The sequence below is a fragment of the Podarcis liolepis genome, assembly GCF_965112155.1.
Source record: "Podarcis liolepis genome assembly, chromosome: 9".
Lineage (NCBI taxonomy): Eukaryota > Metazoa > Chordata > Lepidosauria > Squamata > Lacertidae > Podarcis > Podarcis liolepis.
The window spans coordinates 46,535,988-46,550,566 of NC_139564.1; the positions used below are offsets into that span (position 1 = coordinate 46,535,988).

The 14,579-nt window shown below is 43.4% G+C and overlaps 2 protein-coding genes across 2 annotated transcripts in view; one reads left to right on the top strand and one right to left on the bottom strand.

The window, feature by feature from the left end:
* Nucleotides 1–614: 614 nt before the first annotated feature.
* Nucleotides 615–8,874, top strand: SAP30 (Sin3A associated protein 30). The gene is made up of 4 exons (XM_083520367.1): nucleotides 615–1,605; nucleotides 3,799–3,921; nucleotides 5,580–5,678; nucleotides 7,370–8,874. Exons 1-4 carry the CDS (start codon nucleotides 1,267–1,269, stop codon nucleotides 7,490–7,492), a joined length of 684 nt encoding a protein of 227 aa, XP_083376493.1. The 5' UTR covers nucleotides 615–1,266; the 3' UTR covers nucleotides 7,493–8,874.
* Nucleotides 8,875–13,155: 4,281 nt separating this feature from the next.
* Nucleotides 13,156–14,579, bottom strand: part of SCRG1 (stimulator of chondrogenesis 1) — a 77,617-nt gene continuing 76,193 nt past the window's right edge. Inside the window, exon 6 of the mRNA XM_083520379.1 lies at nucleotides 13,156–13,744. Coding sequence (XP_083376505.1) covers nucleotides 13,690–13,744 — 55 coding nt within the window. The 3' untranslated portion in view covers nucleotides 13,156–13,689. The remainder of the gene's footprint in view (nucleotides 13,745–14,579) is intronic.

Sequence of the window (14,579 nt, forward strand, 5' to 3'; positions counted from 1 at the left end):
GCCGGGGCTTCCATGAACACAAATGGGAGAGGTTACTGCGGCTTGAGCTGCAGCAGCACGAGGCAGGCTGCTCCATTTTCAACTTTTCCGAAGCATATCCGTTTCAAATGCGCTAACGGCTGCGAGGGGCTTACTGAAAGCGCCGCCTCTTGTGTAACTAATGCGCCCCTCACGTCCGCGGCTGTGGAAGGAGGAACGCGGTGCTTGCTGCGTATACGTACTTGGACTGCGTCTTTCTTCCTTTATTTTTGCAGCCAAGCTAACAAACGCATTAACTCTTCCCCGTTGCACACATCCTCTAAGAGAAGGCGGAGCTGGGGGAAGGCGAGCGGAAAGACCTTTCTGGTGCGTGGTTTGCAAGCATCTACCTCGCTACGAGCCAGTAAAATGGCCTGTTGTGTTGGTGCGCGCGCGCCCAAGCGAGGAGACGCTTGCAAATTCGTCTGCTCGCTCCCTCGCTCGCTTTGGTAAATATACTTAACCCCGGCGGAGGGGGTTTTGCGCAGCGGTGCATTTCGGGATCTGTAGTCTCTGGCCCCGTCCGCGACCTGAGCCAAAGCGGTGCCGAAAAACTACAACCCCCATGAGCGCCTGTGGAAGGCGGGGGTAAAAAGAGAAGGAGCAGGAATGGGGAGGGGGCGGAGAACACCCCAAGCGCACACAGTAGGGCAGGTTGCTGCTGCTGCAGTAGCAACAGGGAAACCGCTGAAAAGTCCGCCGCACATGACATGAGAGGGAAGGAAGCGGAGTTGCTCTGCCCGTAGCCTGGAGGAGAAGGGAGGCCAGCAATTTGATTGCTCGGAGAGGGCGGGCGGCTGCGCGCAGTGCGGGACCCGCTGCTCGAAGGGAAGCGATCCCTCGTCCTGTCCAGTCTTTCCACACACAGGGAGGAGAGGGTGTTTGTGTCTTTCCTCCTTCCCTCCCGGTGTCCAACAGAGGACGGCAGCGGAGCGGACGTTTTCTGCTTGCCGCCCCCTCTCCAAAGAGTTGCAGCTGCGGGGTTCAAGCCCCCTACTCTTCCCTCCCCGCTACCCCGAGGGGCTCGGCGCAGGCGGCTGCAAGGAGGGGATCTGGGCGGCTCTCGCGCCCTCGCCCGCTGCTGCCTTCCCTCCCCTCCGCTCCTTGACAAAAGGAGCGACGGAGGAGGCGTCTGAGCGTCCGCGGCGGGGCGGGGGGCAGCAGCAACACCGCCCCGTTGAGTTGTACTTTACTTTCGAGGCATCGGCTGCCGGCAGAGAAAGCCCGCAGCCCGGGCGGAGGTAGGCGATGAACGGCTTCGGCCCCGACGAAGTGACCCGCGGCGGGGGAGAAGCTGCCGCCGTCCCGGCCGTGGTGGCCAACGCCGCCGCCGCCGTGGAAGTCCTGCCGCCGCCGCCGCCCCTCCCGCAGCCGCCGGCCGGGCTAGGAGCTGCTTCGTCCGCCGCTGCGGCTACGGCGGCGGGCTCGGCCGGACCTCCGGGCGCAGCGGGGCCCGGCGCGGGACAGCTGTGCTGCCTGCGGGAGGAAGGCGAGCGGTGTAGCCGAGCCGCGGGCAACGCCAGCTTCAGCAAGCGCATCCAGAAGAGTATCTCGCAGAAGAAGGTGAAGATCGAGCTGGACAAGAGCGTAAGTGCCGGCTCAGGTCACTCGCTTTCCTTTGCTGGGATGGCTTTGTCGCCTCCTGCCTGAACCCATCCGAAGGCGTCGCAGTTCGACGACGCCTGCTCTCCCTCATTTCATTTCGCTCTCCCCCAGCCCCGCTGCAAGCACAGAAAACATCAGTAGCCCCCAGATCTCCCCGCTTAACATTGCACGCTGCGATGGAGGAGGAAACAAAAGCGAGCCGAGGAGGGGGGACATGAATGGGCGAGATGGTCTTCCTTGGGAAGCCCAGTGTTACGCGGCATTCCTTGCCTTGTTGCCTCTTTGTAACTGGGCGACCTGGCTGGCGTTCAGTCCCCGGGAAATGCCCTGGAAGGGGGAGCCCAGCTAATAGCCATCGATCTCCTTGCCCATTCCCCTTGCAGCCCATCCATTCCCTGCCCCGGGTGAGTTAACAAGAAAGAAGGAAATCAATGAAAGGTGTTTGCGTGGATAGGCTGTTATACCACCCCCGCTCTCTTTACGCGGAGTACGGAGGCAGTAAAAGGCAGTTGGATTTGTTTTTTGCTCTGCTTTCTTCCCCCCGCCTCCCGTCATTGAATGGTTGGCCGTTGTGGGTTTCTCCCTGTTTCTGTTGTGTGTGCCCTTGCTGTATAGTTAGCTGCGTGGCTGACGTTGCAAAAGCTGGGCTACTGGTCTTTGTAAGTGCGGGTGGAAGTGGCTGCTCTCTCCTCTCCCCACCCCCCTTCGGTTTTGCTTTTGCTTCTTCCCCAACCCCCTTTTACAAATCGTAGTGATTGTGTGTGCACGTCTCTTCGTAAGAAATCCCGGTTCTCTTTCGCTTTCTCTCAGGACCAGCCGTGTGTGTGTACGTGTGTGCTTCATGGAGTGTTTCTGTTTCTCTAGAGAGGGCAGTACTTGGCTGCTCCGCCTCGTGCTGCAGTGTTGCACGTCCTACTTTTGCCACTGTGTCGTCTTCCCCTTGGCAGCCATCAGGCTCTCTCGTTATAATCCTTTCTCTTTCGGCGAAACACCCGCAATCGTAGGAAACCCTGAAGGCTGGTCGTCCGACTTGTCTTCCTCATTCTTCCCCCACCCTCACTCCCTCCATCATGTTTAAAGGAAAGGCGGAGAGAGAGAAAACCATTTAGTACAACAGACATTCCTCAAGTCGGAGCACGTTAACCTGCGGAGTAAATGTCTGCCGGCTCATGGCTCCCTAATGCATGGCTAACACTGTGCTTGCGCTTTTTTACTGGAACGAACAAGTACTGTATTTTGAATCTTTTTATTTTACTGACTCAGTTAACAGTGCATTGTTGATGCCTGGCAGCAAATAAAGGCTGCTAATAACATACTGCAAATATAATACCAGGAGGTAACTTGAAGGGTTGGTGGGGGAGGTGTTCCTCAGTTTGCATTATGAAAGCGATATTTCCAAGTAGTTCCTAGTAGATTTTCAGTCAATCCTGCAGGGTTTTTACTGTAAATCTATTGATAGTTCTGTGAGGATTTACTCCCCACTGAGTATATTTAAGATTGCAGCTTTAGGATGCTGTTTCAACACACTTTCTAGGTAGTAAACCCAAGTGGAAGCAATGGCTTTAAGTAAATATGTTTGAGATGTATGCTGTTAAGTGTCTTCAGGTTGGCATTTACACTCTTGAGTTTGTTTGGTTTTTTAAAGACAGTTTTTGTGTACAGATGTATTAAATTAAAAAGACCCCTTTGGCCCTGAATCTTGGCAGCTGCTAACTCAGTTACAGCATCCTAAATTTTGGATTTCAAATCCAAAGAAACATAAGTTTGTATAGAGAATCTACTCTTGAAAGGTGGAAATAGTGTTTACATCCATTAAGATACTAAATCTTATTAGAAGTAACAAAAAAGATGTGACTTTTGTCACTTTCCTATCCTTGCATTCTGCCCACTTTTGTGAAAAGGCTTCACTGAGTTTCTGATAACTGTATTTTTACTTAGCCAATGGGAATAAAATAGTGGTAAAAGGCATTTCCTGAGCCAAGCTGGTAACACTGCAGTAGCTTGTTAACATAACAAGATTCCTCTGGCAGCTTTTGGTACCCTTGAATGTGTTTGGGCAACTTGACCCTTTTACTGAAAATCACTGGTGTCCTTTAGTTTGTGAGTTGTGAAGTTTGAGAATGTTGTTGCTGCCCAATGTTAACCTGTTGTTTTTTTTATTTTAAAAACTTTCAGGCAAGGCATCTTTATATTTGTGATTTCCACAAAAATTTAATTCAAAGTGTTCGAAACAGAAGAAAGAGAAAAGGCAGCGATGATGATGGTGACTCACCAGTGCAAGATGTTGACGCTCCAGAGGTAGGATAATATTCCTGGTATTATCTCCATGTAGGCAAATGTTTTGTGGAGGCCATACAAAATAATGTTGGGGTTGTTTTTTTAAGTGCTAGGTGATAGACATTATTTTTTATTACTGAATCCCACATGCTTTTGTATGTTTACTTTATTGTGCCTGGATTGTATTGACATTTAAGCTCATCCTTTCTAAAAAAAAAATGAGAAGCTGGGAGCATGAAGGTACAGACCAGTCTTCTCCAGTCTGCTGTTCTCCAGAAATGTTAGACTGCAGCTTCCATCTTCCCTGACCGTTGGTTGTACTGTGTGGGGTTGATGGGACTTAGTCCAAAACAACTAAAGTGGGCATCAGGTTGAGGAAGCTAGTGCACTAGATGGCCCCAGTGTATGATCTGTACAAAATACTTGTCGTAGAGTTGTCTATTTGAAGTTCCGTTTCATTTGCTGTGAAACTCCTTACTAGGCCTGCTTCACAATGTCTCTCTGCATTTTCCCACCGCCTCAACGTGCAGTGTGGATCATTGCATAGGCAGCTGCTAAATACTGCATAACGGCTATTAGTCCATCTAGTTCATAATTTTGACAACATCCATCCAATGTTCGAAGCAGGATTTTCCCAGCACCTACTACTTTAGCTGAGGTACTTTAGCTGGAGTTTCTGGGGATTGAAACATGGACTTTATACTACTACTACTACTACTACTACTACTACTACTACTACTACTAAAGGGACACAGGTGGTGCTATGGGTTAAACCACAGAGCCTAGGACTTGCCGATCAGAAAGTCGGCGGTTCGAATCCCCATGACGGGGTGAGCTCCCGTTGCTCGGTCCCTGCTCCTGCCAACCTAGCAGTTCGAAAGCACATCAAGGTGCAAGTAGATAAATAGGTACTGCTCTGGCGGGAAGGTAAACGGCGTTTCCGTGCGCTGCTCTGGTTCGCCAGAAGCGGCTTAGTCATACTGGCCACATGACCCTGAAAAACTGTCTGCAGACAAACGCTGGCTCCCTCGGCCTGTAAAGTGAGATGAGCGCCACAATCCCAGTCGGTCATGATTGGACCTAATGGTCAGGGGTCTCTTTACCTTTATCTTACTACAATTAATAATAATAATTTATTTCTACCCCACCCATCTGGCTGGGTTCCCCAGCCACTCTGGGTGGCTTTCAACAGAACATTAAAAACAGAATAAAACTTCAAACATTAAAAGCTTTCCTAAACAGGGCAGCCTTCAGGTGTCTTCTAAAATTCAGATAGTTGTTTATTTCTTTGACATCTGATGGGAGAGCGTTCCTCAGGGTGGGCACCACTACTGAGAAGGCCCTCTGCCTGGTTCACTGTAACTTCACTTCTTGCAGTGATGGAACCACCAGAAGGCCCTTGATGCTGGACCTCAGTGTCCGGGTTGAACGATGGGGGTGGAGATGCTCCTTCAGATATACATGCAAAACATGTAATCTACCATGTTTAGAGTTTAGGACTTCTGACACTGCCTGTTCCAGGTGGTGGCTGTTGCTGGCATAGAAGCTTCATGTAATGCAATATACGTAAGAGGCCGAGGGAAAGCACATTGCCCAGAAATTTCTGTGCAGCATGCACACTATAAAATAACTTGTTGACATGGCCCTTGAGTTAACAGAATCTTGTCATTCCCTTGCAGGTTGATCTGTTTCAGTTGCAAGTAAACACACTAAGAAGATACAAAAGGCACTTCAAATTACAGACCAGACCGGGACTTAACAAAGCACAGCTTGTTGAAGTACGTGCAATTTCACTTATTTATACTTTAGTAAAAAGAAAGAAACAATGTGCTAGATTATGTGGCTCTTTTGAACTAGAGTTCTCAAATCCTTGCATTCTGACGACTTTCTTCTTTCTTTTTTGCTTACTATTGCTTCCTTGGTACACTTTCATACTGATGATTATGCAGCTTTCTGACAGGGTTAGGCTATAATCCTATGAACATTTTAAATGGGAATAAATCTTGTGGGTTTTGCTCCTAAGTAGGCATGCATAGGACTGTGCACATGAGATGTAACCAAGATTGCACATGAAACAAAATCATTTGGGATGCTAAAGCCCTAAGCAGGTAGTGAAGGACCCTCAAGGATACCTGCAAGTTGGATGGCTGGGCAACATAATGATGATATTTGGTATCGCTGCAAAGAGCCTGAGATAAGAGAGCACTAATTCACATAAATGCTGGTGGAGGTCTGAATTGACTTTAACCAGCTAAGAAAGAGGTCCTGGAGACACAGTGGAAAACTAATCGAAAATGTCAGCTGAGTATGCTGCAACAGTAGAACAGTGTATGATAATGATTCTTTCAAGCTTGTTGCATTGTGTGGGTCATCTTAGATTCTACAAAGCTAGAGGAAGCTTTCAGCTTAAGGCAGACAGGTAGTTCTTTATGCAACAACTTCTGGAATTCACTGCTTACCAGATGATTACTGGATGTTGTAATGTAGACAAAGCAATGGAAGGTGGCTATTAAGGCATACACTGTTTTTGAGATTCTTAGGGGTGTTTCAGAAGTTTGGAGATCCTTTTGGAATGTTTCATTTGGTTTAGCATTCTCAGTATTTTGGTATCATCTACAGACCTGGCTACTTCACTGTCTGTTTTTATTCTAGGTTGTTTTTGAATAATTAAATACCCAGTCCCAGTACTACTTTTTTTTGTAGCCCATTGTTCTTCCACACTTCAAAATGTTGAACTCTTGGAACAAGTTTTCAATAACAACCGTTACCTTTTTTGTATGGACTATTTTGTCTGGCTTGGTAGAACTATATCTCTCTCCCTGTTTAGGGACCAGACAATGTTGGATCCAGTGATTTGGAGCTATGCTCCTTCCAATTGCTTTGTGCTGAAATGGACAAATGGGAATAGTTCCCAGTGGCTCCAGAGTTTCCAGTTACTACCACTGCTTGGCCTCTGTATTTGGACAGTTTAGGACAGACTTCACCACTCTGGTGCCCTCCATATATTTTGGTCTACAACTTACACCAGTAACTGTTCTGGTCAGGGCCAATGGAAGTTGTAGTCCAAAACATATGGAGGGCAGCAGGTTGTTAACTGATTTAGAACATCTCATGGGTTGGCTAGTTAAGTGCTTATGTGATATGTTTTTGCATTGGATGAGTGTAAGAAGAACATTCTGTATTCCTTGGAAAATAGGGTAGAATGCTTTATCACTGATATTCCTAAAATTTTCTGGGAGTTTTTTCCACAGGGAAAGTGAGACAACAATTCTTTAAATCAGTATAAAATAAATGTAAATGTGCTAATACAATACTGGTGTCTTGTTCCTTGTGTGCCAATTGGCACCACCTATTAAGTTCTGATGTTCAAGTTCTAAGAACTTGTGTTCGAAGGCCAGGCTAGATTCTGCTGTGTGTTCTTCATAAATAATACCTACTTATGTTCAAGGATATATACTTTTTCTTGCAGATAATTGGGTGTCATTTTCGGACGATTCCGGTGAATGAAAAAGACACTGTGGCCTATTTCATCTACTCTGTGAAGAACGATAAGAACAAATCTGATCTAAAAATGGACAGTGGTGTTCACTAAATAAGCAAACTTGAAACTCTGCAGGTGTAAAGACTGTTTTGGATTTGCTGAAGATTTCTTTGTAACTGGTATTCAGATGGAGAATTCTGATATTTTTCTTGGGAAAAATACTGCTCATAAATGATATTTCCATGGTAAAAATATTTTAAATAAATACTATTGGTGTTGCTGCACCTTCACGTGTATGGTGTCTGGCAAGTGTATAAGGCTATTACTGTATATTGCTTTTCAGTTTGTAAAAATAAGCTGAAATGTGGAATGCCCTCCAAAAATATCTCCTATAAATCTCTCCTGGGCTGGGAGGGAGACAGCTAATGGTGTCAAGGTCGTGCTTCATGATGAATTAATTTGTGCTTCAGTTGCAAAGATGATTGGTTATATTTGAATAATACGTTAAGAGACCTTTGTGTAACACAGCTCTTAACATACTTTCTGAAGCTTTTCCCTCAAGTATCATCTTTTGTTTGGTTAAAAAATCATGCCAAGCCATGGCTCAGAAATATTTCTTAGGGGCTGATATGATGTCTGAATTGGCAGACCATGACATATGCTTAGGGTGGCAAACCAGACACAGAAACCATGGTTTGAAATGAGTTTTAAAGCAATAATTTGTGCTTTTTGATGGTTTTAACACAGTGCCTGAACATACTATTGGTATGGTTGTTGCTCTACTGCCCAAGGTTGCTTTGCCATAAAAGAGGGGAATAAACTTGTAAGTGCTGAGAATAGAAAAATTGAAAGCAGACAACTGACTATAAGGCAAGGTTTGTCTATGTGTATGTTTAGAAGCTCCAACTATGGTTTGGGTTCTAAACTGTGGTAACATAATCCACAGTTTAGCAGGATGTTCAAAATGAATCTTAATATTTGCTGTTGAGTCTTGCGTACTTCCAAAAGAAGGTTTGGTTGCAGTTCCATATTAACTACCACAGTTATAAACAACAAAATTGTTTATTGTCTAGCGCAGAGCTTTCCAAACTGTGTGTTAGCGTATCACGCGAATGCTCCCAGGGCTGGAAAGGGGTTAGTTTAACCTCCAGTTTGCTAGCAAAACTGAATTACTATATCGCGAAATGATACATCTCTAAAAAGTGTGTCACCAACATGAAAAGTTTTGAAAGCTCTGGTATAGTGCTTCTCCTATTGGGGGGGGGGTTATAGTTGACAAACCATTGATGGTGTATTACTCCCACAAATTTTAGTAGCTTTAAAAAAAGAGGACTCAGTGGCTTGTAGCCAGTATAGTATTCCCACTGGGGAATAGTGTTTTGTATTGCTTTCTTAAGTAATGTATTTTGCACTGTTTGACTTCTGCACTTCAGTAGTAGAAAAGAAAAACCACTCCTTTTGCCTTACTAAATATAACAGCTGTGATGTGAAAAGTGACTGTTATCTGCTGTTTGTAATATTGTGCACTATCAGAAGGTGGTCCAGAGGTTTTTAGCACTATAGGTGGACTGTCACATGGCTCCAACAAGCAATTTCCAAGTTGATCTGCTTTTCTGTTTAGGATGAGGGGGTGTATATACAGCATCTGGGTTGCAGATGCTCCAGTTGCCAGTTAAAATAGCTGGGATCAAGCTTCTTCTAGATAGAGCCATGACAGGTGATTGGTGTCCTAGAAACTAACTGTGATAATTGGATACACAGTAGAAGTGGGTCTTTGTAAACGCAGCTTCAAGTGTGCAGCCCAATGTACTCTCTTGTTTCCTGGTCTTGGGTCCTGCTGTGTAGCATATTCTTTTCCTATCTTCTGTGCCAGTGCACAATATGAGTAAGCCCAACCCTACATGCTATCTTCAAACCACCTGCTCTTCTCAAGGCCATCACCTGTACTGAAATTCACATTTGATGTTTTGTCACTCCCAGTTCAGACAAGATGCAGCCTGCAAAAGGTAAGTGATACCTAAAGATCCTGTTTTATTTGAAACCCCAACCAGTGTTTGACAATTTGAGAACTTGGATTTGAAATTGTGACTAGAAAAGCAACCGAAATCTATATTTTAAATGCAGCACAAATCTACACGTGTTTACTCCGTAATATGTTCCCCTGTGTTAAGTAGGGCTTGTTTCCAGGAAAGTACAGTCGTACCTTGGAAGTCGGATGGAATCCATTCCGGAAGTCCGTTCGACTTCCAAAACGTTTGGAAACCAAAGTGCGGCTTCTGTTTGGCCACAGGAAGCTCCTGCAGCCAATCAGAAGCCTCGTTGGACATTCAACTTCCAAAAATAGTTCGTCAACCAGAACAGTCACTTCCAGGTTTGTGGTGTTCGGAAGCCAAAACGTTCAAGAACTAAGCTGTTCGAAAACCAAGGTACGACTGTATACATAGGATTGCTGTGAGGCTGAAGTTCTAACACTGTCATCTTCTACCGTCTGATTGTGAGTATAAAGCTTGTTTTTTGAAATTAAAGCCAGCAGTTAATGGCCAAGAGTTTCTCCAACATTGTGCTGTTACGTAACATTTTCTTAGAATTTAGGAATGAATCCCACTGACAGAAAAGTCAAAGCTGTAGAAAGTTAGAAACCCTGGTTGAATTGCATGTAGTTATAAAAAAAAGTTGTACTGTAGTGTTCGCCATCATGTGAAATCTTTGCCTTACGGCTGAATACCATTTGCAGCAACCCACATAGAGGCACCTGGAAGATAAAAACCTATAAGCCTTTTCCTGCCCTTTTGCATCAGAAGCAGAATAGTGCGGAAACATTGCCAAAAGGAATAGATTACCAAAGTTAGGCTGCAATCCTATACACACGCTTGGAGCAAGTCCCCTTGAATTTACAGGGACTGGCTTATGAGTGAACATGTAGTGTAACTATAACTTTTTGGTGGGGTGACTTCCTATAATAGCCTTCTAGCCCCCCATGTGAGAAACCTAAATATAGCTGATTACTATACAGGTGTGTTTGTTCCTATGGCCTCTGACTCTATGCATACCTAAATAATCTCTTCAATAAGAACTGCTTGATTCAGCTGCAAAAAAGCAATACAGTTAATAAGATCCTTTGGACAAGTATGCGATGGTGGTATTAAACTTTCTCAAGGAGAGATACTAGTGTCCTTACACTGTACTGTTCAATGTCATGATTAGACAGAAGACTGTAGATAATACAAAATTCAGAGCAATCACAGACATAATAGGCACAGCATTCAATATGACCTCAGACTGCAGAGATGGACTGGTGCCAAAAGTCTCGTTCAAGAAGGACAAATGAGCACTTAGGGGGGAAAGGACTATATGAGTGCTCAAAGTGATATTTAAATCAGTCTTGGTATGTAGGCAAGCATTACCTTCTTTTTGAACTGACCATACACAAATCATTATTACAAATGGGGGAAAAGGAGCTGCCTATAAATAAATTTTAAGGTATTTACTGCATAGGCAGTATTTGTTTTGTGAAATACTTCAATATGTAGTGGTGGTACCAGAGGATAATACTCTTGTGTTGCTAGAAACAGAGTTGGCTTAACACTTGCGAAGTTAATCCTTCCTTGTTTAACAGTAGCGTTAGCCTTTGTTGAGAGTACTTTGATTGGCTCTTGAGATTGAAAAAGGTAAGATGAATGCAAAACACAATTATCATATTGAGCTAGGTGTGCACACTGTTGAATGAATGGCTTAAATCCCCGCCCCTCGCTGCTCTAAGAAAGCCGCCTATCTAGCTTCTAATTAAATACTGCAAAAGATAAGCCACAACAGCCACAGGCAGCTTATTTATTTGTTTCCCTTAAACGTTTGGACAGTTTCGCAGTGTTTTATCATTAATTTTCTGGTAGCTGAAACATTTTTCTTGCTCCAATCTCAGGAGTAGGATTGAGCAATTTTTCTTCTACCCAAGAGCCTTTTAAATATTTGGAAATTGCATTTCTGTGCTTTTCCACCCCAAGCTTTTATTTCTCCATAGTAAACATACCCGTTTTTTTTCAACCTTTCTTCCCAATTAGACAACAAATCATGGCTGGCGCTAAGGAGATAACAATCAGCTCAGAGTGTCACAAGTTGTGCAGGCATGTCCCACTAACAGTGAAATGTAAAATGCAATTCTATGTATACTCTGAAGTATGGCCCTCTGTGTTCATTGCGGCTTACTGACCCATTCTTAAGCAGTGTCAAAATTGTTGTATTGTCCCCTGGTACATAAGTATCAAATAATTTTACTAATGGGCTACCTAGAACAATGAAAACTAAAAATTTAAGAGCTGAAGATGGTAAGATTAGTCTCCTCGCATTGTACTTACTATGCAAAAATAAAACACATGCCAGCAGCATTTAAATACCTTAATGGGCAGAATCCATAACAGATTATGAGTTATTCAATGTGCCTTTAGTGCAGGCTAGCCCTGTTAATAGTTTATATTGTATTTCCTGGCAGTTTTTAGGTGAAACACATTTGGAAGCTTCAGGAGTTTTCATAGATCAATGAAAAATATTTTATGCTTCCTGTTGTCAAATGTATCTGTTGCTTTTCCTTTTCCTTTTTTTCCCCTCTCCAGGCACTTTTTATCGACCCTTTTATCATTTCCACAAAGAAGGCTTTGTGTTTGTTAGTGCTTCCACAGTTGCACAGAATTTCTTCTCTTTTATCCTGTACTTGGAATGCGAATTGCTGATAAAGCGAAAGAGGTCTGCCCATGCCCTGTTCTACATATCCAAATACTTCTGTCGCTGGCTGGGTGTTGATGGCCAATGTCATGCAAAATGCACACTGCAAAGAGTTGCAAGCAGTAAATCTAATTGGCTTTACATGCAAATAAATGCATGTAATGGAACACTGGTGCCATTTTTCTGAAAAGAAAAGCAGTTTCAGGCGGGGGGGGGGGGATGGAGTGTTGGGAAGGAAAGAAATGCTTAACCCCTGTCGCAGTCACACACACCCCGCCCCCCCCGTCCTGTAATAAACACTGAACACTTACCCAAAATCCCGCTGCAGGAAGGAACATTAAGTGGGACTTAAACTGAAAAAGAAAAACACGTTGCCCTATTTTATTTTGCTTAAAAATGAATTTGCATATCTACACTCATTTCTCTGTATGCTCCTTTAAAGATGAGAAGCATTTAAAGTTATTAATGTCATGTATTTTTTTCAGACGTGGCCTGATCTAAACCAGCTGAAGTTGTGTTGCGTTCATGGAGCTTTGATTCAAGTCCATGCGTGATCAGCTGCTGTTTGATTGTAAGTCTGTTTTTATAGCAGCTGTGTCTCCTTGACCACATAAAAGCGTAAAGGTGTCTTTAGAATTTTATAACTGAAATGTATGGAGAAGCTTGTAAAGTCCCACTAGTCGCAACAGCCCCATCTTCAGAGAGATGGCAAGAGACAGGGAGAGAGGGCATGGGGAAACCAAAATGTAAAGAATTGCCATCAAAGGGCTACAGGGCAGATAACGTAATCATAATTGTAGAGCTGGAAGAGACCCCCTGAGGGTCACCCAGTCATTCCCCTGCAATGCAGGCATCTCAACACGTGGTCCCCCATCCAATTTGAAACCATGTAAGACCCTGCTTGGCTTTGCAAATGTGCTAACAGTTTCTGTGAAGTGTGCAGTAGCTGTTTCAATGGAAACTACATCACTTTAAATGACCATTAAACTCCTTAAAAAGTAGTATGATGGGATTAAATATGCTTGTAGTTCAGTGACTTAGTCTATTAAATGAGAGAATTGAGAATTAAATCTTGCTTTAATTGTGTAACAACTGATGCTTCAAGCTGCATACAAATAGTTAAAACACCAAGAATTAAAGAAAACGGTCATATGAAACACTTTAGATAAGTCTTAGTTAATTTAGTCTTTGTAATTAAGACAATCCCACTCAAGCAGCCCTGAGAAGAAGTGTATCTTCTATGGTATGTTACTTAGGTGAGGTCAGTGAACACCAACATCACCACCAAATTAGATTTGAGAGCTCTGCTACATATGGGGTTTTATTAATGGGTATTTAATTTTACAGTCCCTACTTCCTTCCTTCCAAGTCTACTTCCTTGGAGGTAATACCCATTCAATGAATGGTAAACATGGTGGGGCTGTTAGTCTTGTTTAAACAAAACATTGAATGCCTAAAAAATGGTGGCTATAGTAGCTTCCGTATTGCATTCAAAGTCCATCTTCTTTAGACCTGATGACCACATAAGCTTTATTCCAGTCTTCATGAACTAAGTCCTGCATTTGCCGTCCTTTCTCAAACACAATGTTTCTTCATGGCTTGTTGCAGGGAATCACAAATGATATTTTTGGCCCAAAAAAGATACCCCTGAAAGAAATTGGCAAAAATTCAAAACGGGAAGTATGTTATAGGTATTATACTTTAATTCTTCTTGTGTTTCTTAAATATTCAAAGTGGCTTGCAAGAATTATGAAAACACAATAAATGAAAGACAGACCAAACAACCATAAAAGCAGGCACTTCGTAAAGCCAGCAATCAAATTAGAAACAGGCAACTAAATGTAAAAACGAAATAATAATAATAAAAATTCTCAGCAACTGTCTGAAGACTAAAAGGGAAGGGGCTTGGTAGGTCTCCATAGGGAGTGTATTTCCACAATTCAGTGATGATTCCGTTTAGAAAGCTCTGTCTTGAGTTCCTCCTACTAGTCTAATTCCATGTAAAGAAGGAATGAGCTTCTGATTCTGACCTTAACTTCTGGCCAGACTCATTTGGGAGTAGGTAACCCGACTTTAAGCCATTTAGGGATTTAAAGGTTAGAACCCATACTTGAGTCAGGAAATGAGTAAGAAAGCAATGCAGATCTTAGAAGAGAGAGGTGACATCATAATCAGGCAGCCACATTTTGGACCAATTGAAGTTTCCAGGTGGTCTTTCAATTTCCCTACTGAAACGAGGCAAATCATTTCATTAAATGCAAATCTACCCAGGCTTCTACCTGAACTTTAGATTAAAAGGCTCAGGACCACATGTGAGGTTTTAATAATATATGGGTCCTAAAATATACTTATTTAAAACTGCCCCGTTAAAAGCAGTGGTGCTTCAGAATGAGCTCTATTAGTATTCAAACACTTGTTTCATTAAAAGAACAATGCTAAGTTCTTTTTTCCTTTTTTATTGCAAACCATTTTTTGTTCTTTG